General features: G+C 44.7%; 1 protein-coding gene across 1 annotated transcript in view; it reads left to right on the top strand.

The window, feature by feature from the left end:
• The window catches only part of LOC147707745 (trypsin I-P1-like), a 37,725-nt gene extending 13,224 nt beyond the window's left edge, over positions 1–24,501 (top strand). Inside the window, exons 2-5 of the mRNA XM_086925239.1 lie at positions 2,915–3,092; positions 8,403–8,662; positions 16,863–16,999; positions 23,965–24,501. Of these exons, the coding sequence (XP_086781365.1) occupies positions 2,915–3,092; positions 8,403–8,662; positions 16,863–16,999; positions 23,965–24,114 (725 nt within the window). The 3' untranslated portion in view covers positions 24,115–24,501. The remainder of the gene's footprint in view (positions 1–2,914; positions 3,093–8,402; positions 8,663–16,862; positions 17,000–23,964) is intronic.
• Positions 24,502–24,924: the final 423 nt, after the last annotated feature.

The raw sequence follows: 24,924 nt of genomic DNA, 5'->3' as shown, positions 1-24,924 counted from the left end.
AGCCCTACACGATCAAGGCCCGAGCTACCTCAACAACCGAGTCAACTTCTACGCTCCCAAACGCCACCTCCGCTCGGCCAATCACGCCCTCGCCGCCGTCCCCCGCATCCGAAGAGCGACAACTGGAGGAAGGTCCTTCTCCTACCTGGCCGCCAAGACCTGGAACTCCCTCCCGACCGACCTGCGCCTGACCCAAGACCACCTCTCCTTCAGGAAGAAGCTCAAGACCTGGCTGTTCGAGCAGTAACGGCTCCCCCCCCCCAAGCGCCTTGAGACCCTACGGGTAAGTAGTGCGCTTTATAAATGTCTTTGATTGATTGATTGATTGACCTTCACTTTTACAGTTGGTCCCAAGAAGATTTTGGGGCAGATTTACAATAACATATCAGCAGGGATGCGCCAGTTATTGTGAGCCACGGCTCTGCCACCATGAATGCGCCGCATTTACAATGCGGTGCACCATGGGGCAAAAACGACACAGATGCGTAACGCATCTGTGCCGTAAAGGCGGCGCATTGCTGGAGTTGCGTCGCAAGCATGACGCAGCTCCAGCGATGCTCTGGAGAGCCCTATCTTTGCAATGCTGCATCAATCCTTACGCCTCCTTCAAGCAGGCGCAGGGTTTTGACGCAGCATGGGCTCAAAAGTGACTGAGTGAAATCTTGTAGATTTCACTCAGCCACTTTTAGGAGGCGTTCCTGCGCTGGAACGCCCGCCCCTGCGCAGGAACTCCTACTTCTGGCGCAGGGCTTTACAACGTGACGCATCTCCCAGATGTGTCACATTGTAAATACCCCGCACCATGGCACCTCTCTTGTGCCGCCGCAGCGTCACAAAAGTGACTCAACAGTGGGGTAAAAGAGGCGCAAGGGGCTTGTAAATCTGCCCCTTTGTCTTTTGGATGATGTGAGTCCTGAAGCTGAATTTGGTGTTGATAGTATCACCCGGACGGTGGTGATGGGACCATTTTTAGAGTGGGGAAGTGGCCAACGACAATACCTCACTTAAGGCATATGTGATCGTTTGTCTTTGAAAACACAACAAATGCTGACAGGATATTACATCGAAGGACCTTTTTAGTGTTCATTGTCCCTCTAAACTCTTTCAAGTTTTTATGGTGGTGATGCAGCATCAGTGCCACTGCACCAGGACAGTGATTCATGGGCTAGACAACTCAAGATTCAATGCTGAAAGCCAGCTTTGCAGTGGCTGCTACTCCCTGACACAGCTAATGAGTACACATTTTGTATTTGTTGAGTTAAGCTTCCGGTAGGCTTTTGCTATCCATGCTTGAACGTGGTTAGGAAGTCTTTCAGGCATGGAATGTTACTCCTTGAGGCTTCTACATGTGGCGCTTAGGATCTTCAATACCCTCATGGGATTTGGTGTCTTTGTTGGTGCATTGGAATCCCAAATGCCTCTTTGTACAGGGTAAGGATTCCAGGTGAGCTGATGTGGCCATGGTGGATACCACAGGATTAGGAGAAGACTCAGCTTTGGGGGAGCTCATCAAAGAGTTGGTTTCGGCAATCCAAGTATCTTTCTCTGTAAATAACATGAAGGAGTGCAGGGTTACCACAAGTCAGCTACTTTATTCTTAAAGAAGATCCCATCCACCCATTCACCAGCTTGCCTGGAGTAACTGTCACTGATTCCTCTACACATTCCATCACCTGGTTCTGATGTGCTAGGTGACATCATGGTGTTCCATCAATACCCAGGTCTGACAGCCATCAAGCTACACAGCTACCACACACCACCCTTTCCTTAATACATCAAACAGATTATAGTTCTCTTTTTTTAACTTTACACACAATTTAAAACTAAGAACAACACTTGTAAAGATACACAAAGTACCATAACACGAGGGTGTCTGTGTGCAGGGGAAGATTTTTTATGTACAGGAAAAGTCCCCCTTCCTGCACATAAACAATCTTTAAATGCTACTTTGTAACTTCTATGTGTGCTGCTTAATGCAGCACACATAGAAGTTGCAAAAGGGCATTTAAAAATAATTATTGTTTATGTGCAGGAAGGGGGACCTTCCTGCACATAAACAATCATTGGCCTTTTGCTGTTTTCATGTGTGCTGCACAACACAGTCCACATGAAAACACCAAAAACTAGGAGAAATGAAACATATCTCCTCGTTGCGCCAGGGTAAGACCAGGTTTTCCCGGGTCTTAAGTCTGCAACCTGCCTCCTATTTACACCTCCCTTGTAAATAGGGGGCAGCGTCAGAATCAATGGGTGTTGTGGTGGAACGCCTACAGCAACACCCATTACCCTCCCGTTTCACGCTAAGCATAGTGCGAAAGAGAGCCTTATATACAAGGCACGTTAAGCCCTGTTAAGTGGCTTAACGCTGCCTTGTAAATAAAGCGAAGCTCCTTTCGCCACAAGAACGTCGTACAAAGTGACGTTCTCGTGGCGATAGGGGCTTGTAAAAATGCCCCACAACTTCAGTGAGCCCAGATTATAAATAGAAATCTCTTAACATTTAAAAGATTTCTGCACATTAATTGGTCTGTGGTGTGTGCTCACTGTTGAATATATAGCATCTATTTGTTTCAATGGCTACAGAGTTGATTAGCCCAGAAGGTAGTCCTGAACTCAATGCCTAAGATTTTCAACAGGGTGCTGCTTTTTAGGGTCACATAAAAATATCTAGGTGGGCCCACCTAAATCTGTGAAAATAGTCAATTTCAATTTGATTGCCTAACAAGAGACTTGCAGACTGTCTGCTGCTGGTAAATCATGATTATTTTCTACAAGATTGGGCATTTACCCCCAGATATGCCAGCTTTTCCCTGACCTTCATTGAATTACGGTGCACAAAAAAGTGTTATAATTAAGACCTTTTAGAGCACCTACCCTAAATGCTTTTACATTTCTCTTGATTTGTGTTTTACAGGTGCATACCCAACAAAGGTAGAAGATGTCAATGATATAGTCAATGGCTTCAACTGTGCTAAGGGCAGTGTGCCCTGGCAGGCCTATCTGACATACAAGACAAACGATGGAGACAAATTTTGTGGAGGATCCCTGCTCAATCAGTGGTGGGTCATATCCGCTGCACATTGTATGGGGCTGTGAGTATCATTTATGGACATACGTTGAGCCTAAATGTGTTTAATAGAAGACATGAGATCCATTTATCTCAAGCACATTTTCCCCTCAGATCTTTTTACTTGCTCATGGCAATCTCAATGTGTAACATTTATAAAAGTACATACGTGGTCTGCAAAATCAGTACCTGAGTTAGTTGAACTGTTTTAATATTACTTTGATTTTCCAAAATTCATGATGAGAGATATTTTATGATTTGTAGATAACTGAAGTTTATCACAAGGTATACCATGCGGTGCACATTAGTTATGTCTATTACAAACTATCAATCAACAGCCTGAGAATTTGATATCCAACCACCACAACAAATGGAAAAATGTAATCAACCATCTATTATTTTTCCGACTGTCTTCTAGTTTAGATGGATTACCAACCTGGGTGGCATGCCGCAGGTGTATCTTTAAACATTTGTGACATCTAGCCTGCTAGTATAGGAGCCAATACACAAACATATTAGTAATCATGAACCAGTAAAAGCATGGATACTTACGGGTGAAGATGCATTACTTTGTGCTATTTGCGTAAATTACCACTAGTAATACTAGACAGCTGCACAAGGCACAAGTTTCCAGGCTCACTACTGGTAATACTGGTAATGTCATGTGACATCTCCCGCGGCCCACAGTTCCTGCTGTAGGTAACTCTACATAGCGTAGAACTACCCATTTCTTTTTCCTTTTTTTCTTTGCAAGGAAATCATTCTTCCTCTTAGAGAAAGTCCTTTTTGCAACCCTCTCACCAAGTCTGAAAGTGATCTGTTCCCCTTTCCAACCTGGAAGGAAAGTTGCCCCAATCCTTGGCTGCAGTGAACATTTACAAGACTAACCACATATTGTTCTGCCAAGTTCTCATCTTTTGCCATCCATTTACTACTGCAGATTTCTTCCCACTTGGGGCAGAGAAATTCACATTAAAAAAATCATTACACCTACCAGGAATCCTTTTGTGAATTTCTGGTAAATAGAAGCATTTTCAGCTACAATATATACACTTAAGACCGAAAAAGCCTTTAGGATTTTGCCTCATAGTGTGCTAATGATAGATTATGTGCACATATGTTTTACTAAGGAGCTGGACTGGAAGCAAGTGGGCCCACAGTGGGAATGACTGCAGGGCAAAGTTATTAAAGCAACGATTATGCGCCAAGGAAGAGAGAAAGCCAAAAGTTCTAATATGACAAGATGTTTAAGACATTGACACATGCATAAAATACCCAATATTTAATTGAAAAGTGCAAGAACACAACCTATAGCAGAGCCACGACCAAAACAGTTTGCCCGTGAGCAATGTGGATCAGCAAAATGTAAACTAAAGTTGTCAGAAAAATCAGGGCCCTAGCCAGTCTGGCTGTCCACCATGGATTCAGCTCTCTGGCCTGTGCTGCAGGGCTAACAAGCCTCTGCCCTACCAACAAAAACAGATGACCCCAAGTCATTCATGTCTCTATGAAACCCCAGTAGGATTGGGAAAGATGGGATTCTCATCTAGAATTTACCTTACCAATCTCAGGAATCCCAACTCAAGCCGGTGAGATCTTTTTACCTGCATAGAAGTGTGGAGGGAAGATTTCCAATTTTCATTACTACAACTTTACAAATCCAAATAACTTTCCGAATCAAAGAATCACTGAGTACGAACTGAAGCTTAAAGATGTATTACAAAGCCAAAAACAACTGGATGTACAAACATCTCAGCAAAAGATTTAGGAAATAAATCGGCACTAATACAAACATAATCCTACACAGAAGTCTCAAACGACTCAGGATGAAATTCAAAGTCAATTCAAGCCCTACTTAACATCCCTCCCAGGCAAGAGTAAAGATGTTAGCAGTGAAGACTTCCTAATAAGTACACTCACTCTCAGGTAAGTAGCCTAAGCTACAGAGCTCGTTCTAAGATGCACCTTCGTACAACCCACTCTGCCCTAAGTTCCTCCAAATCTACTCTAAGACTGCCTACATCCTGCTCTTGATCTGCTCAAGACTGCTCTCCAAGATGACTGCCTAAGACTGCCCTCAAAAGACTGCTCTCCACCCTCAGGGTGCGGTCCCTAATACAAAATCCCAAAACCAGCAAACACGCCCTAAAACACGCCCCTCTGGCATGTGTCGGTCTGTGGAGTTTTCCAACATGGCACTTCTCCATCAAAAGTCTGTTGAGGTGTCCTTGGGTCCCAGGCACCTTCTCCGCTAAATGTTTCACTCCCGCATTCTTGTAACCTCCTTTGCTTTCTCGCCTGCCGTCCTAACTCCTAAAACAATTAATTATTTCACCTAACAAGCTCCATGGCCTTGCACCTGCAGACCGAGCTACATAAGAAGCTGCTTTGCACACATTCTAAGTTTCATTTCAACATTGCTGAGGCAGCCTTTTCCAATGAGAGATCATTTCACTAGCAACTAAGGCTAAGCAAAGAAATTACAGTTAAGCCTCTACTGGCTTCTTAATGTCCCAGGCCTTTACACGTTTAAATGCATTTCTAATATAACATGAGCATTGCAATCCAAATTCATTTCTAAAACATTGTTAATTTCACCTCTAAAATAAAAGCATTTCCTAACGTTAGCATCACTCCTTTCTACATTAAGCAATTACACGTGCAACTTTAATATGGCACGTCTAACCAAATGCAACACTTTACATGTAGAACAATAATTTCTCGTCATTAACTAAGGCACATTCTTTAGTAAAGGCACTTTTTTAGTCTTCAATTAGCATAAGCACACAACTACATAGTGCACTGATTCCAGCCTAGTACTACATTACTAAAGTCGCACATTTAACAGGTTCCTCTAAATATGTGGGTGCTGACTAAGGACGGTTATAATGCACCCCTACGATTTTCAGATAACATGGCGCTCTCTCAGTTTGATGCTGTATATCTAAGAGTTGCTGAACCTTTCTCTGGTCCCTTAACAGCGCGTGTGATGAGGAGTATAATACCAGATCAGGTACCACAAGAGAAGGCTGGCTACATGGTAGATGTGGAGGTGCAACTAGGTGGAAACTCAAGTAAACATCTGTCGCCAATATATTTTGCATAAATAGAAGTGAGAGGTTTAAAAAAGTTTTTATTGAGAGATTTTTCAAACATTTGATCTGACCATTGACCTTTACTTAATAGTCGCATTGCTTCTCCAGACCAAGGCCAGAGTGAGTTGGCCACACTTTGACAGTCTATCACCTAATTAATCAACAAACCGACGATCAAATATTTTTTTTCACACATGCAATACAGAATTGTTTCACTTTCAACACTGACCTGAGACACTGCTGTTCTGGCTACATGAGAAACACTACAATAGCACCTACACTAACCATGGTGGTATCTTAATTAATCTACACAAGGACACTTGTAATAATGGACTCCTGTGTATGCTCTCATATTACTGAACTATACAGGTTAAGTTCACCTGCTGCTCAAACCTACAAACAAACTTATTATGAGAGGTCATACTACAGTCTGCCATGAATAGCAAGCAAGTCAATGTTGTTGACAGAAGCACTTACAGCCTCCAAACACACACTTAACATCACACACCCAAAAGTAAGAGATAACATTGGAATCCATAATAAAAGGAGTCTCATTGAAAAGTTTCCTAATCACTGGATTCTATAATATCAGAAGTATTACTAAAATCAAATCTATCAGAGCTGACTTTTCAACCTTCCACAAGTACCTGGATTTAACACAGAAACGTCTGGAAGTGGTAGAAGGCAGACTGGTTAGAAAGGTAGATTGCGACCAGGATATCTGCTACCTGCGACAGACGTGACAATGTTCAATATTCATGCTGCACTAGTTTATAAGGATAAGGGCCCTTCATTTTCTTAACATAAAGAAATCACACTTACCATTCCTGCAGGAACCCCACTTGTCAGAGATGGAATCCCTGGAATTAAAAAGTTGACATTGTCCCAAGGAACCATGTGAGAACACTAGCAATTATCCCCTGGCAGTACAGAAATCTATGGAGGCTTTGCTCCTTTCACTAGATGCTTAAACAGCTTTCAATTGGCTAGAGTTGACAATTATACTAATTTATGCGCTCTGTAGACAAAAGCTATTAAAACCCCAAAAGTAGGGGAAAACAATAATAGAGGTCTGGAGTGCAAAGTTAATCAGAGCAAAGAAATGAAGAGCAAAAAGAGAGAGTGAGAGATTTCTGAAATGTAGAGTGAAAAGAAGGACATAGTAATAGAAGGAAAAAACGGTGACAAGAAGCAAGAGTCAAAAGGATGAAAGGATGGATGCAAGAGTGAAAGGTTTGATGAATGGAAGGATAAAACTAAATTTGCATGAGTGGGTGAAAGAAAGTTATGTTATGTTATTACTATTTGTAAAGCGCAACTGTTACCAAAAAAGGTGTCCTGGCGCTAAGAGGGGGCCCAAAGAGGAATCAAGCCAGACAAAGAGATACGCACATCAGTTAGATCAATTTGTGAAAAGCCAGGTTTTTAATGTCTTCCTAAATGCAAGGAGGTTGGTCATGCTTCTTAGAGAAAGAGGAAGCGCATTCCAGGCCTTTGCTGCGTTAACTGTGAAACGTCTGCCCCCCCAATTGGCCTTCTTCCCCCTAGGTACTGTCACCAGTTTGGCATCAGAAGATCGTAATGTTCTAGTCGGGGTGTACCATTGGGTGAGTCGCTTAAGGAATTCAGGCCCTATTCCATGAAGTGGCTGGAATGATGAAAGGCTGGATAAATAGGTGGATAGATTACTGGATAGCTGGATGCAATTGTGAAAGGATGTGTTGGAGAATTAATAAATGAAGAGTGTGTTGGTGGAGGGAGGAAAAAAATAGATGGATGGATGGGTAAAAGGATGGATGAATGGTTGGAAGTGTAAATAGAAGGATGGATGGAAGACTGTAATGATGAAAGGGTGGATGATGGAATGGTGAATCGATGGATAGGTGGATAGAAGCATGAACAGATTGATAGATGGGCGCATGAAAGGCTTAAAGAATGGAAGAATGGAGAGATAGATGGATGGAAAGTGGGATGAAGGACCTCATCTAGAGTAGGTAGGGCTTACTCGCTTCACTCACCTGATAGCATTTGCGGCATGGATCAAAGTGGAGGGTATTTTGGTTTTATGCTACTACTCCATTGCCTGTTGTGCACATTAGAGGGATGGAGGGCGACTATGGTGTGACTTTGTTTGCAAGTATTTTCTCCATCAAGTCTCCCGCTCTGTCTCTTTCTTCCATGTCTGTCTCACACACTCTATGCCTTCCCCTTTAATATTTTTATCTGTTTTTCTTTGGTAGACCCGGTACCATGGTAGTCCACCTGGGTGAATATGTCCTATCTGCGTACGAAGGCATGGAACAACGAATCGCTGCTGCTAAACAAATCCAGCACGCAAACTACAATCCCCAAACTTTCAATAACGACATCATGCTGATCAAACTGGCTCAGCCGGCACAGTACAACCAGTATGTCTATCCGATTGCGCTGCCGACCAGCTGTGCGGCCACCGGCACCTCGTGCACTGTGTCTGGATGGGGAAACACTGTAACCAATGGAGGTAAAACTGAACGAGTCTTCTTGGTTGGAGTCATTATTAACAATTGCATGATGTTTGCTTTGTTCTTCTGCAGCAATATGGGCATTGCTTTTAAATATGTTTTCTATGTACTCTGCTGCCCATCTATCTATATATGTATGATCTTCAGTATCCAATTTCTGGTAGAAGAGTAGATGAAATTCCAAAAGTCCAAATTTTAACACTCGATAGATTTTAATATAGTGTTGCAAACCACACGTATGTTCCTTCTAAGCACTATTCAATGGCACTTAATTTACTGATCTCAGAAACAGGGAAGACTATGGCCTGATTACGAATTTGGTGGTGTGGAAGCCGGCTGCCACGCCGCCAAACCCGACTGCCTGATTACAGGTTTTTTTGTGGCCTGACGGGCAGGCAGCGTGGCGGTCCCACAGTGGTGCAGTTTAAAGGCTAATAAGTGAGCCTTAGAACTGCACCACAGCAGGACTGGCAATGCATGTTCCTGCAGTCCATGCCATGCAGGAACTGACGGGGTGCATGCATACAGGGAGGCACAACATGTGCCCCCCTGCATGCACCCCCATGTACAGGGGAACAGGAGGCCCGAAGGGCCCCCTTTTCGTGGCGGGCTCACCTCCATGAAAGACTGGCGGTGGGTAAACTAGTAAAATGCATGGCGGTGCCTCTGCGGCACCACAATGCATATTGCTTCCCCAGACAACCGCGCCACCACAAGGGTTCACGGATCCCTGGTGGTTGCGGTTGTCCCAAAGCACTCTGACCGCTGTACTCGTAATATGACAGTCAGACTGCTGGTGCGACAATTCCCGACTGCTACTGCACCTCTACCACAAGTTTGGCTGTTCTATGGACCGCAAAACTCGTAATCAGTCCCTAAGTCAGCCTTGCTACCATTTGGCCTCGTAACATGATTGTCACGACACACAACAGCAACAAGCCTTCTACTCACTGGGAGAACTTTAAAAATAATGACACCAGGCCAAGATAAAGCAAAGATTTCGGCATCTTCGTGCAAGAAAATGAGATCAAAGCCATTCCATGTATGGCTGGCTTCAAAAAACAGAGAAGCAGTGTATCAACTAGAAAAAAGCTTTCCCTTCCTAATCTTTAATGAAATATTCGCAGGAATCTCTTGCTATCTTCAACTTGAACTGCCACCTATTGGTAGCTGTGGGCACTAATATCCCAAGAGGCAGTTCAGTGTTTATGCTGTAAATCTGTCTCTAGCTAAGTGTGCATCATGCAGGCGTCAAAATGGAACCCCAAACTCCCTGAATAACGTGTGTCTACTTTCCTCATCACATTCTAGTTATGCCATCACTAGTCACTTGTGAGGTTGAAAATGTAATTACTACTATTTTATAATGATAAAAACATGCATCAAAGTTCTTTTTTTTTTTTTTCAAACCCGTTTAACCACAATGGCATATGTAGGTACAGCATTAGTGCACCAAACATATTTCAAAAGAATTAAGGTTATGAATATGGCATCTTCAATACACCCCATGAAAAAATCCAAAATAAAAGTGCAGTCCTGGAGGCGAAGTGAAGTCAGGGTGGAAATTAGACAGAAGGTTTTACTCAGTGGTACGTGGGCATCTACATATGGGGAACATTGCAAGTAAGTGAACGGATCTCATAGGTACAGTGGGTCCCCAGCCACTCTTGGTTACTGGTAAGGGTGGTGTAATAGATGGGGAGCTCCTCCTGCTTTCTGCCTTTAGGGCAATGGACTCATGAAAGGGTCCCCAAATGCCCCTGCGTCTCTCTCTGGGTGCCTGAATAGACACATAGGGACTGATTATGATGTTGGTCGGAGTTGCCCCCGAAGTACATCTCTGGGGTTTCCGTACCGACTGACCTCGGGATAGCGGTTAGAAACCACAATTACTGTGTGACGGCAAATGGTGCGGCAGTTGGAAACCGTGCGCAGCACAAGCTCCCAGAGAAACGGGAGTTTGTGGAAATCCCTACACTGTGTGGCAAGCCCCTCATGGAGTCTGCCACAAAGTGTAGGGCTTTTCAGGGGGGCACCATAGATGCCCCCCCGGCCAAAAACCATTGGCCACTGACAGAAGAGGACTGTGCTTGGGGTCCCCAAAGTCATACGACAGGCTTTCCATGTTGGAACCCCCCACAGGGAAAGCCTGTCGGAAACCGACATCATAATCCCGACGGCTGAAACACCATCCATAAGGGATTATGATCGTTTTCCAACTGGCCGATAGTCTCCTTGAGCACGGTCGGAAGCCAGTCAGATTGACCGGCCAGTTTAAACTGCAACCGCCTTCTTTGTAACAAGGCGGTTGGAGGTTGAACCATGGATGTCGGTCTTAAAGCCTCCGACCAGCGACCAACCTCCAAATGAGGCCCTTAGTTCTTAACTCTTTCACTGCACACAATAATTTCACAGAGTCATTCCTGGGGTATGGGGATGTGCCCCCTCATTCATGATCTAGCAATCCTACAATGGGCAATAACTAACAGTAATGCCACCAGCTTCCTCCTGTAGTAGGGAACTTCAGCGACGCATCCCAGTAGTATGGGGAGTGGAGCACATGGAATTCTTACAGAGAATATATTATTGATAATATGAACAATCTCCAATCAATAATCATGCACAAGGGGGCATACATTCCCAGGTCCCTTTTTTATTTAAAAGGTAACCGATATCCAGAATGGTCTTATGGAGGCTAGAGTCAACAACACTAACCTAACTTGCGAAAGTTCCAGTACTTTCCGGTTCCCGTCTTTCTCTAGGGATCTTTTGACACCAGGTACAGGCAAGCCATCAGCAGGGTTGCAGTCCTTTATCCCACTAGACCAACCATGGCTGATGGCCCTCCTGGAAGTCAGGTGGCGTCAAATTCTCCACACTTGCGCCCGCTTTTTGGCATTCCCTACCGCTCCCTCTTAGATCCTCTTCTCACTATCTTGAGTTCTGTAAAGCGCTGAAAACATTTCTTTTTGCTCAAGCCTTTTCACAACAGTAGTCCTGTCCTTCTCACTGTCCCATGATGGTATCCCCAGCGCCAAGAAACCGCGTGGTAGTAGTGCGCTCTATAAATATTTTAATTTCAATTTCAATTTCAATTTAATTTCAATTTCAATTTCTGGCTTCCATCAATTCAGGTCACCCTTAGACCCTCTTCCCCAGCCAAACTAAGGGGGAGTTTTATCAACTTTTCACGTAGCACAAAGCAGCAGCCGCAAATGCTGCACTGCGCTATGTGAAAAGGAGAGAGTAGGAGGGTGCCCTATTTACTAAAATAGGGCACTCTCATCCCCTCTCACTAGTGCCGGTGCTAAAATCAGCTGTCGTGCGCCACGAAGACACCTTTGCGCCATGGTGCAAGAATGTCTCTGTGAGTCTAGCATAGATTTTGTACTGGAAGGGTACCCTTCCAGTACAAAATACTATGCTGAGACTCACTTCAAACATTTCCCCTATTTGTATGCGTGCTGTGCAGTGCAGCACACATGCAAAGTAGGAAAAGGAAGGAGAAATTAAAGCATTTCTCCTTCCTTACGCCTACTTCATAAGGGCGCAGCTTTCTCCCGCTATCTAATTTACTTAGTAAATTAGATTTAGCGTGAGAAACCTTGGGTTGTTGCATGGGAATTCCCATGCTCTACCCGTGGTAGACCCCATGGCACAAAGTAATGCAAAGCAGTGCTGTCAGTTGCTTTGCATTACTTTTCTGTTATTTCCAGTGCTAAACAAGTTTAGCGCTGGAAAAGTAAATTGGAAAAAAAAAGATTTTACGCCGATTTGCATCACTTTTGTGACGCAAAAACAGCACAAAATCTTTGTAAATCTCCCCCTAAGTATGTTAAACCCACAAGCATTACAGCCAGTGTTGGAACTCCTGAACACCTCCCTAAACGAAGGGCTGCTGCCTTAGGCCTGGAAGCATGCTATGGTGCTCTCTTTGCTCAAAAGCCTAACCTGGACTCTGCCAATCTGTCCAATGTCAAACCTATTTCATTACTCCCTATCTTCTCTAAAATACTGAAGAAACAGGTCAACTCTCAGCTGACCGCCTTTGTGGAAACCCAAGACACCCTCCACCCTTCTCGGTCCAGTTTCCAAGCAGGGTTCAGTACTGAAACTACCCTCTTGGGAGTCACTAAACACATTAGACAACTTGTGGATTCTGGCGGCACAGCCACTCTGATCCTATTGGATCTTAGCACTGCGTTCAACACTGTGTCCCATGCTATTCTCTTAGACCGACTGATCCTTCTGAGCATTTAGTGCTCAGCTCTGGCATGGCTCTCCTCCTTCCTGTCCTTCCTGTCAAACCGCACGTTTCAGGTCTTTTCAAATAATTCAGCGTCAAAAGCTCTACCTCTCTCCTCGAGCTTTCCCCAGGGCGCTAACCTGAGCCCGTTGCTCTTTAACATTTACGTCTGCCCACTAGTGGACCTGGTGGAAAGCTGTGGGTTGCCCCTGTTCTTCAAAGTGGATGACACCCAGAATATTTTCTCTCCGTCATCAGGACAAGCACTCAAATCAGAAGATGTTAACTTGTGCCTCAGCCTGGTCACCACTTGGATGAACACCAACTCCTTAACCCCTTCGAGGCTGATGACGAGCTGGGCTCGTCATGGTGTAGCCTCCTCGCACACTGATGACGAGCCCAGCTCGTCATGTAAAGTGCGTTTTTTAAAAAGTCAGCATACGAGCAGAATAAGAGCAGCGCGCATGTGGTTAAAGTTAAATTGCGACAAGACTGAGGTTATGATAATGGGCAAGAACCGCCGACTTTGGGGCCTTCATCAACAGCCGGCCATGTTGGGAATTCCACCTATCCCCACCAATAAAGTAAAGAACCTTAGTGTTTTGCTAGACTCCACTCTATCTATAAAGCCTCAAGTTACCAAAGTGGCCTCAATGTGCTTTGCAACCTTAAAATGGCTAAAGAAGATACTGTGGTTTCTCAGCTAAAAGAACTATCTTCCAGGCTCGACTACAGCAACATTCTATACATGGGGACTGATAAGGCATCCTTAAAATGCCTATAGGTGGTTCAGAATTTCACAGCCATGCTCCTGTTCCACCTTCCAAAAAAGTCTTTCACATCGGGGCTTCTCCAGCATCTTCATTGGCTCCAAGTGACCAAGCGTATCTATTTATATGCTTAAGATCCGCTGCCACTCAGGACCTCTGTACTTGCAGAAAAAGGCATTCCCCTAAAATCTAGCTCACTCCCTGCAATCCAGTAGTGGTTCCTGTTTATTGTCCAAAGGGCTAGATATGTTCACGTGGGGGGGCAGTCTTACTCTTTTCTTGGTCCCAGACTATGGAACGCTCTTCCGGCGTCTTTAAGATGCTGCAACACTGCGTTCACTTTTCGCAAGGAACTAAAGACTTGACTGCTTAGCTCCTAATAGACAGATTTACCGGCTCTCTAAGCGCTGGGAAGCCCTGTTAGGGTAGATATGCGCTATACAAGAAGGCTATAAGAAAGGTGTATAAAATAAAGTGATGGATAGAATTCTTGAATTCATCTCAGCTACTGGTAATTACTCAGGCCGCATCCCAATCCATCATTATTAGGTACACCATGACATAACAGTTTGGACCCAGTCATATGCACATCAGTCTTGACCCTACTCCAATGGAAACAGTCCAGTCCAAACCACCAGGTCAGGCCCTGCCTGAACCGGAACACAAGCAACCCAGTGCCAGCCCAGCTGACACATTTCATTCCTTATAGGAACTTCATCAGGGCAAGACTTGTAAATAAAGCACCAACATTTGTACCAAAGAGCAGTTCATCAACATTTTATTGATCATGATACCTTTATCTTTCATTAAGTTTCCCTTAAGTATCTGTTTGTGAATATTGTTGCTTTGAATTATAATCCCATCTTTAGGATAGTACATTTATTCCTTTAAAATACATCTAGAAAACTGGTCATACACTATTCGTTTTTCTGGACATTTAAGGGAAATTTGATGGAAGATAAAGATATCGTGATCAATAAAATGTTCACTAACTACTAATTATTTATGTTGGACTCGAGTTTTTGAGAGGTTGACCCTACTAGAATGTATACTTTTGCAATGACGTTTGGTTTACCCACTCCCAGCGCCTGTTAGGTAAACTCTTATTAATACCTCCCAGGAGGAGGGGATCATGTCATCTGAATTAAAACTATTGGTAGTAATCCGTCTCATATAGAAAACCTCAGTGAGCCCCATAAGTAAAAGGTTACTATTATCAGGTTTTTTTATTTGCCCGCCCCCTTCGAATATATGGAGAGAGATATTAACCATACCGCCCTCCTTCCCCGATTGGAAGATGTAGGCATTTAGGGCAGCAGTGGCTTGCCCTGTTGGGCGCAAACTCTCTACTCTCGTTGTTCTCCACCACTTTTTTAATTATACCAATAGTGAAAAAAAGTTTAATATTCACTTTTGATATAATAAAAAATGTAAGCATACGTCTGATGCAGTGAATTTCCTCATGCTGGCGCTGGCCGAGTGAGGCGTCCGCTCCAGCCCTCAGACAGATTTTTCCGGGTTGATGACTTCTCATTTTTGGTCTTGAGGGCCTAATATGCTCCGTTGTGAGCCCATTAGTGATGCGCTACAGGTTACCCCTGGAGCTTGAGGCTCAAGACCTGCAGTGCCCTGGGATATTAGGCTATCAGGCTGTCACCCTGATCCAGTATGTACAGGTTGGGCTGGAATCAAGACCCTCATTGACCTCACCCCACTATGGAGGCACCTCTGCCAAAGTTCTGGATTATTGGACATATCAGGGGCAGAATATACCTCTTTATTACGCATTGTAACCATGCATACCATTACCCCACAAGTCGTAACAAGGGGCGCTGTATGTTGGAATAGTATAATTTACTATTCTAACTCCAGTCTGTGCGGACAATAGGGACGGTGGTGGATTTTAAATCCAACACCTTCTGCCCCCTCCGCAAGTCGTTGTTCCGACTTGCGAAGTAATGGTATGCTTGGTTACAACGTGGTTGTTGTAACGACCCGTTGTAATTCCCTGCGGGGAAAACTTTTTGTGGTAAACGGTGTTTACCATCGGGAGACCCTGGCTAATCCAGGTATTCTCTGCATAGAGAGCACTCAAACCAAAATGCCGGTGCAGGCACGTTAGAGTTTATTCTTGGGATAAAGTATACCCATGGCAAAAGGATGGCATATTAGAGGTAATTCTTGGTATTAGGGGCACCCATGACAAAATGCTGGCCCTAGCACAGCGTAAGTAATTGACAGAAATGTCCTGCCATCGGCACATTTCGGAACAATGGGGATAATCAGACAATTAATGAGTGACCTGACAGAGCCTGTGACTTTTGAGCAAAATTATAAGAAAATGGTGCTTTTAAATGCATTATCAGACCCACATTTTTTTTTTTACTGGGAGAGCCTTGCTCCATAGGAGGAGTTGGGTTTGCTTGCTTTGATTTCTTGCTGAAACCCGGAGCCACTATCACACCTTACCACTTTTAAAGATCACCAACCGCCACTAATTTAGGGCACTACCACTGTATGAATTAATTTATTCTGATTTAACGCTATAACATGGCTGGTGGCTGAAGACCTGTGCTCCTGCTACACACGATTGAACCAAATAGGAAAGGATCTCTGGTGAACTCCCTCAAAACCAGACCTTGAGTCGAACCCTGTCCTTCCACTGAGAAGCCTGTCCTTAAAACCCACATCTACAAGCACTCTGTGGGATGTCTCAACCCTCCTGTCACCCTGCCTGCCTCCCCTCACCTGAAATAGCCAGGTATAATATTTTCCACATGCTAAATATGTAATCTATGCTGTTATAGGTTGTACATTAGTACTGTCTTTGTCCAATTTCCATCCCTGTCCGGTTAGTGCCTAGTGGTATCATCTGAGGTGACCCTTAGGTCAAGCACAGGAAACTCAGCCCTTCTTGCTCGAGGGGTCTATAAATTGTGCCCTCTTTAAATTATGTTATAGTAATACCTGCTATATCAAGTGCCTAAAAAAGCAAAAACTGTGATATGAAGTGATGGGTAAAAGCATGCTATTATTATTCAAATAATAATCACGAGCACCTCTCTATGTGAACACTTAACTGCCTTTGTCCTTAAGTACCACTTTGTTGCTAAGTTTGATGTTGATTCTAGAAACTGTGCCTGCTCAAAATAAATAACTAAATAAATGTGTCTCTCCTTCCAGTGGTGAATGCAAATGTCCTCCAGTGCCTAAACCAGCCGATCATCTCCAGTGCGCAGTGCCAGCAGGTCTATCCGACGGAATACACAAGCAACATGATGTGCTCCGGCTACATGCAGGGAGGACAGAGCGCGTGCCACGTAAGAATAACAGGCGGCCCTGTTCATGGCTGCAGTGCAGTGCTTTGCACTCCACAATACAATGTGGGGGCAGTTTGTGCATGAGTGGGCGCCACCCTTACGTTTCCCTTATTCTGCTGCACAGCTCCACACTCTCAAAGTAACAAATGGGAAAAAATGGGCATGTGAGGTGGGCTAGTGGTCGCCCTCGGTTTATGACGCATACACTTTTATCTAGAGATGGGCTGCACTAGAAGTGCGTTGGAGAGGTGCAGCTTAGCCTGGCTACCTGCAGCTCTCCAGCAGCGTGCTGTAAATGTAAACGTGTGTGTCTTGTAAAGTGCACTGCTACCCGGAGGCGTCCTGGCGCTATAGACCACTGGGGAACCCGTCCTGGCTTTCCCTGTGAGATGTTCCCTCCTGGGTATCTTCAAGGTGAAACCAGGCATCCCCGGCATTTGTGGGGGGCCGTTGTGGAGATGAGGCAAGCTAATGCCCAGAGTTGCCGAGTGTGGTCCCTGGTTAGAGTAGGCACTGAGGCAGAATTGTCGAGTTCGCTGACCCTGGTTCACGACCCTGCCGCGTCGGGAATTGAACCCTGGTCCCGGGACGTCCCGGGACGTCCTCTGCTTCCGGGTCTGCCGCCTCTAACCAGTGAGCCACACCACTCCGCTGTACATTTATGTTTACGTTTGGGGGATTTGTACAGCGCATGGCTACCCAAGGGCTTCCCAAAGCTGAAGAGAGGAGGCAGAGGTGATAGGAAAAGAAAAATCATGGGAACAGCCATGTCTTAAGTTTTTTCCTGAAACTATGTCCATCTTTCAGCAGTCTCAGTTCCGGGGTCATTGAGTTCCAGAACTTAGGGTCCAGGACGTCAGCACTCCACAACCAACGTCATGGAGTCCCTCATACTTACAGTGTAATTGACAATGAAGGGCCTGTAAAGCAAGTCGGGTTTTCACCCAGTAAATTATCTTGGTGCTACCAGAGTTGCTATTATGTGCCATGGATAGGGGAACTGTCCTATGTGGTGTAAACTAGAGAGGAGGTCTTTATGGAGAGACAATAAGCATTTATTCAGCATTGGATCACTCAGGAGCAGATTTACTAAGGGCCAGATTTAGATCTTGGCAGAGGGGAATACTAAGTCACAGATGTGATGGATATCCCATCTGCCATATTACGATCCTATTATATCCTATGGAGATCGTATTACGGCAGACGGGATATCCATCAGGTTTGTGACGCAGTATTCCATCTGCTGAGATTTAAATAAGGCCCTAAGTGTTTGCACCAGCAACATTTCACATAATGAGAGGCAAACAGTACAAAGTCTTGCAAGGGTATTTACTTTCTGATGAAAAGGGTAGTTAGTGCTAGAAAACGACCTTTTCATGATGCAAATAGTCCTTTGCACTATTTTGATTAAGGAAGCACTATTTGGGTGTATCTTGTGCAGAACAACCACCCGTTAGTTTGCCACAAAGCCCAATGTACTAAGTTAGCCAGGCCGAAATTTGGATAAAACAATTAGCCTCCATCAATGTTAATCATTAAAGTTATTGGGGTTATGAAAAACCCAAGCATCACGCAAAGAACAAGTATAGCAAGTGAGTCCTGCCCATTAAGCAGGATAGCGGTACTGCTGTGGTATGTAGCTGGTGGTGCATTTTTTGTATTTGATGTTTTCATTGCATTAATGGTGGATTTATTTCTGAGCACACTGTCGCAAATATATTAGTAAAACATGGTGTGGTAGAGCACTGACATTTACAGATAGCAAACTTACCATTGAATTGGCCACAACCTTTGCACTGAAATTAGGTCTTACTAATATCACTACTTAGAAAATAAATTCAAATGTGTTGAAATGGGTTTTCAGAAAATATTTACCATTTGCACATCACCAAGAAAAATGATTTGATTTGTTTTGATTCTTTGTTTTCATCCACTTCATAATTACTGTATATATATTTTACACGGTACAACCTTTCCCTCACAGTCTATGTACCCAAGCAAATATGTGAGACAGATCTTTGTCAGTTCACTTTACAAAATCCTCTTACTTTGCAGTTAGAGAAAGACTCCCTGTTAAAAGAAAAAAGCAGCAATTTGTCAGAAGACAGCCTGACATTTGACCCTGTCTTTGAACACACAGTAAATGTGACAAGATAAAAACAAAATACAAAGATATTTTAATTTCTCATTCACCGTCCGAACGACAGCTTGGTTTTTTTAGGGGTACTGCAGCCCCCACCATGTCCCTACTTTCAGTACCTATGCGTGCAACCAGGGAGAGATGTTTTAATTGTACCAAACATTCCACACATTGTATGTCTTCTGCACTATGCAGCACAGGTACAATGTGTGGAATTTTTCTGCGTAATACCAAGAGGCAGTTCTTCGACGAAAAAATCAAAAAGTCCTCCAACTCCGCTAGAGAAACGTTCCTTATCATGAAGGAACTGCTCAAAGTACCGGACCCTCCCTCAGCTCAAGACACCTCTGAGGACAAATGTAACGAATTGGCAAACTATTTTGACGAAAAAATTCTAAATATTTTAACCACCCTGCCCCAAATCAACAGAACAGACCCAAACTGTCAACCAGCCAAACCAGCCATCCACCTGGATACTTTTGGTCCGGTGTCAGTGGACGAAGTACTCAAAACTTTGGCCATCATTAAAAGTGGCTCCCCTAGCGACCCGATACCCATGCGTATCCTAAAAATGATTGCACCCACCATCGACACACCTGTTACCGACTTTATTAACACCTCGTTGCTTCAGGGAGTGGTTCCTCCTGGATGGAAGAGAGCCATTGTCAAAGCCCTTCTTAAAAAGCCGCTCCTAGACCCAGCTGATTTGGCCAATTATAGGCCATTCTCCCTACTCCCCGGAATCGGCAAGGTCACGGAAAGGCTAGTCAATAAAAAACTATCCCACTTCCTGGAATCCAACGGCCTGCTCTGGAACTCGCAGACTGGCTTTCGCCCTGGACAGGGTACGGACACCGCCCTCTTGGCAGTAGTTGAGGAGGCCAGATGCATTCTGGATTTAGGAGGATCAGTGGCAGTGATCCTCCTGGACCTCAGTGCGGCCTTCGACACTGTTAACCACCAGGTCCTCATCCAGCGTCTGACTGACATAGGGGTGGTAGGAACGGCCTTGTCCTGGCTCACGTCATTTCTGAGCAATCACACCTTCCAGGTCTGGGAGAGTAACACCCGATCAGCAGCAATTCCCCTCCAGTGCCGGGTACCACAGGGCTCCTCCCTTAGCCCAACATTATTCAATGTGTACATGTCCCCACTGGAGGAGGTGGTCGCCCCGTTCGGAGTCAAAATCGTGAGCTACACCGACGACACCCAACTTGTCGTTTCCCTATCTCAACCTGACCAAGGGCCGGGCACTCTCCACACCTGCCTATCAAAAATATTCACTTGGATGGGCGAATCCTCCCTAAAACTAAACGGGTCTAAGACCGAGATCATGCTACTAGGGCACAAAGGATCCACCCTCCCTCCGAACATCTGGCCCGCCTGTCTGGGGGAGCCCCCATCTCCAAAAAAGGAGATCAAAAGTCTGAGGGTCTGGATGGAAAAGGACCTATCCTTTAAGACCCAAGCCAAAAAAATAGCGGGAGCCTTCTTCGGCCTCCTCCGATCGGCTCGGAAAGTCCTACCCCTCCTCCCGCAGACCTCCCTCAAGCTGCTCATCCAAGGACTGATACTGTCCAGACTGGATCATAGTAACGTCATCTTCCTTAGAGCACCGGAATCCACCCTCAACAAGCTCCAACAGATCCAGAACGCCGCAGCACGGCTTCTCACGGACACCCCAGCCAGAACATCAGCCAAACCAGCACTTAAACTGCTGCACTGGCTCCCAATACGAGAAAGGATAAAGTTTAAATCCCTTTGTTTGGCACACAAACTACTACAGGACAGGGACCCCCCATCCTTAAAAACCTAGTCGTGCCCTACAAAGCCAACAGACCACTGCGCTCAGATCACGAACGCCTAGTCGCAGTGCCCAGAGTTAAAAAGGCACGTACAGGAGGACGGCGATTCTCGGTTACTACAGCCAAACTGTGGAACTCCCTTCCTTTTAAACTCAGGAGCGAACCTTGCCATCTCCGATTTCGGAAACGCCTGAAAACCCACCTTTTTCCTTGACCCCCCCCCCCTATTCTCCCTGTCTCCCCCTCTGGTATCTCTGTCTTGGTTTTTAGCGCTGGGATGCTTCCGGGTTACTATGCGCTCTACACACCCACATTCAATTCAATTCAATTCAATTTGTCTAGGCATTTAATTTTGTACTGGAAGGCTATGCTTCTAGATTAAACCCTGTACTAGACTGTAAGGGCACACCCAATGGTTGATTTGTAAAATAAATAAGTGCCAGGGCTTTCGTCAATAGGCAGCATGCACCAGCCTATTTCTCCTGTTGGCGCTTGCTAAAACAGAACCAACTACTAACCATGAAAGTGGGGAGAGGATGAGGCGTAATGGCCAGATCTGCCGACTTCGGAGCTGTGGAACCAAATTCAAGTATCAGCGTTGGTTCAACATCCTGAGATTCTGGGCAAATCACTTCAAATCCCCGTAAATGAATGTGTCCTTAACTGGGTCTCATGAATACCGCTGATGTTGATGATTAAGGGCCGGTGCTGAGTAACGGAAACCACTGGCTCAAATTAAGCACTGGGTACACCTTTGCAACATGGTGGAAAGGTTGTGTGTGGTGCTAGGCAGTCTGTTTGTGGGCCAGCACAGGGGAAGAGAGCTGATGAAGGCCATGTTTTAACTGTTACTGCTCTGGGATCTTCTACAGGTTCAATGGCTCTTCAAGATAATACCTGAGAGCATTGTAGAAGGCCTACACCGCACATGCATCTTCCAGTTGCAACTCTTCTCCGAATATTCTAATATGATGTCAGAGACATCATCCTGCCAAGCTGATGTTACACAATCAAGCCAGCACCATACATACTTACACACAAACCCCAAACACACTAGACTAATGCTGTCCCACAGAAAATACAGCCAGTGGCACCAGTAAAACTGCATAAAAGCAATGGGATCTTAATATCAAAACCAATTGCAGGCTTGTCAGAATTTAGCGTGAAGGCTATGACCAAACCTTAATGTGGGACACTTTGTATGCTTGTTCCGTTATTTCCATGTATCGCTTCCACCTCTTTCTAAGTCTTTCACCATTTCATGGTGTAGTCATGTAGGGTGCCTCATTCTTAATTAAGACAGCTGTATTACATTCAATTAAAAATCTATACACAAATGTTGCTTAAGGTGAGTGTGGCCAATGGACCAAAAAATGTGTAAGTGAGATTATTCAGGGCAATGACTTTGTCAGACAATGTTCTTTAGACAATATTCTGACATACAGCGAGGTCTTAGACCTGCAAGAGCGCGTCTATGGCTTTCTTTGACAGTCAGACTAACTATAATGAGGTCAGTTGTTTCTTCTTTGTGTTTCATGGGGGCCCTCTGCCCTCTTTTTACCCTAATCCTTTGGCCGCCCTCTGGTCACCTATTGGGCAGCCCCCATTTTGAATAATGCGCTCCAATCATAGCACGGCATTTTCGCAGGCTTCTGTCCTGCGACCTTGGTCCCTCTCCCGCCTCTGTGCGGGTTCCCTGTGGGCCCTGACTGGTCCCGCTTGTCTTTCTCTGACCCACGCTACCTTGCTTTAGATGCTTTGTGGAGGACCCTTTGGCCCAAAAAAATCATGATACACAGTATATATTCCTCTTGTTATTAAACCCGTTTAGACTTTAACTGGCATGTGCAAAGCATTTGTATGGCACTGTAAGATAAACATTACCAAGGCCAATAGTTTGGTATTTTGTGTGGTGAATAGGTTTTCCCGCTCTTTCCTAACTCGCACTACATGCTGTTGCACCTTATCAGGTAGCTACGTACTTCATCCATTGAGGACCAAAGTGAAACAGGGTGTCTCCAGGCCTCATTGGCTGCATAGAGGAGACGCAGCCTGCGTCACGATCCCAGTATGCCTTGCGGCTCCTCTAAAACAGTGACTGCGTCCAAACCCTGTATACTGACTGGAAGTGCAAGAGTGCAATGGAAGCCAGCACAAACCAAAACAGCTTCTAATGTTGTGATAGCTTCTGTGTGACCAACTGCAGCAGTCTTGGGGGCAAACATGGACATCTGAGGAGCCACGGAGGTTTATCTGACTAGCGAGAGCTCAAGAAAGCAGCATAGGAGCGCATGGAAGATCCATAGAGCACAAGAGATTGATTCGCAACGGGGCCTTTTTTGCAATGGGTGCACGAGTGGATAGATTTGCCATCAGAGGCACTCGTTTGGGCACAGGAAAAAGAATTAAGAAAACGCCTTAATCTGCTTTACATTGGACAGGTGGTACCGGTTCCATCTCTGCAGGTACATGTTTTATCTTGAAGGCTTGACATATAAAACGCTTACTGAGAGCCAGGCAACGTGCGCCATAAAGCGCTCTTTTGTGTAGGTCAGGATATGGGATGTGCTCTGCCATTTCTAGTCTTATGGAATACTGGAATAGATAAACACTTACTGCACGCACAAAAGACTTCCTTTAAGACCAGAGGGCTGTGTGTGTCTGCAACACCTGCGAATTATGCAGCCCTCCGCAATAATGCTATAAATATGCATATGAAAATGGTGTCTTCAGCTTGTAAGCATGAGGACCTCTAACCTGATCAATTTCAGCTTTTCTTTTGGGCAACCCAGACAATTGCGGGTACGTTGGAGCGAAAGTGCCTGCATCTGGCTAAAATGTATAGTTTTTAGAGAATGCATTGGTAGTGATATCGACCAGATTTGACTGATGTCTACATTAGTTAATAAAAGCCATGAACAGAGAATTTAGGTATCTCAGATGACTGCATTTTTGAAATATTAAGAAACTTGTTGAAACATGTCGTTTTATAAGGTACAATATTTCTGTTTGTGTTGCAGGGTGACTCTGGAGGACCCCTGGTGTGCAACGGACAGCTTCAGGGAGTTGTCTCTTGGGGGTACGCCTGCGCCTCAAAAGGCCTCCCACCTCTGTACACCAAAGTCTGCAACTACAATGCTTGGATCAATGATGTCATCTATTATAACTAATGCATTGAAAGACTAAGGGAAATGTGACGCCACCATTGACATAAACAGGCAAAGACACAATCATGCATACATTACATCCTACCATGGTATCCCTGAATTATTCAACACGAAGTACCCCAGGTGGCCCTGTCAGAAATGAGATGTACCCACTTGTTGATGTCATACGTTCTTCAGTGTCTTCTCAGAGGTAGTGAGCACTATATACGTCTACAATATGAATCAAATATTTAGCTCACGTACTTATATCATTGTTGCTTCTATTACACGATTGCAAAAGAGAACCTTGAATGACTTACGTTGAACATTTTGTCTGAAATGTCAAAACACACATTTGTAACCTTAGTGAAACATGTACAACACTCATGGTGAAACATGCTGTACAGAAGATGTAAGCTCACCACTGTAATTAAGTAGTTGATCTGCATTAAATATTGCATAGAATTTAAATGGGCTTTTGTGCTTTTGTTAAGTGTATTTCTGTCGGTGTACCAGTAATGTAATCCCTGATGAAGGCTAGGTAGGTGTGTGGTAGCCATGCTGTGTGTGTGTGTGTGCCGGAAGATGAAGGGAGTCTGACAGTTCTGTGATTGACTTGACGGCTCTGCAGATGAAGCAAGTGTGGAGGCACAGGTATAATATAGGGGATGTAGGCCCTGTGTGGGGGGCTGAACTCTTAGACTGTGGGGGCGGCCTGCCTGTGTGTTAGATTTGGTTACAGTCAATTTATATGTAGAGGGATGCAGACTATATTTGGAGGCTCCTGGTTCTGTTTCAGAAATCAAAACACTCAAAAATAAATGGAACACAACA

Source organism: Lissotriton vulgaris, chromosome 6, assembly GCF_964263255.1.
Source record: "Lissotriton vulgaris chromosome 6, aLisVul1.2, whole genome shotgun sequence".
Classification (NCBI taxonomy): domain Eukaryota; kingdom Metazoa; phylum Chordata; class Amphibia; order Caudata; family Salamandridae; genus Lissotriton; species Lissotriton vulgaris.
Note: the sequence above shows the minus strand (reverse complement) of the source record. Positions and strands in the feature narration are given on the sequence as shown.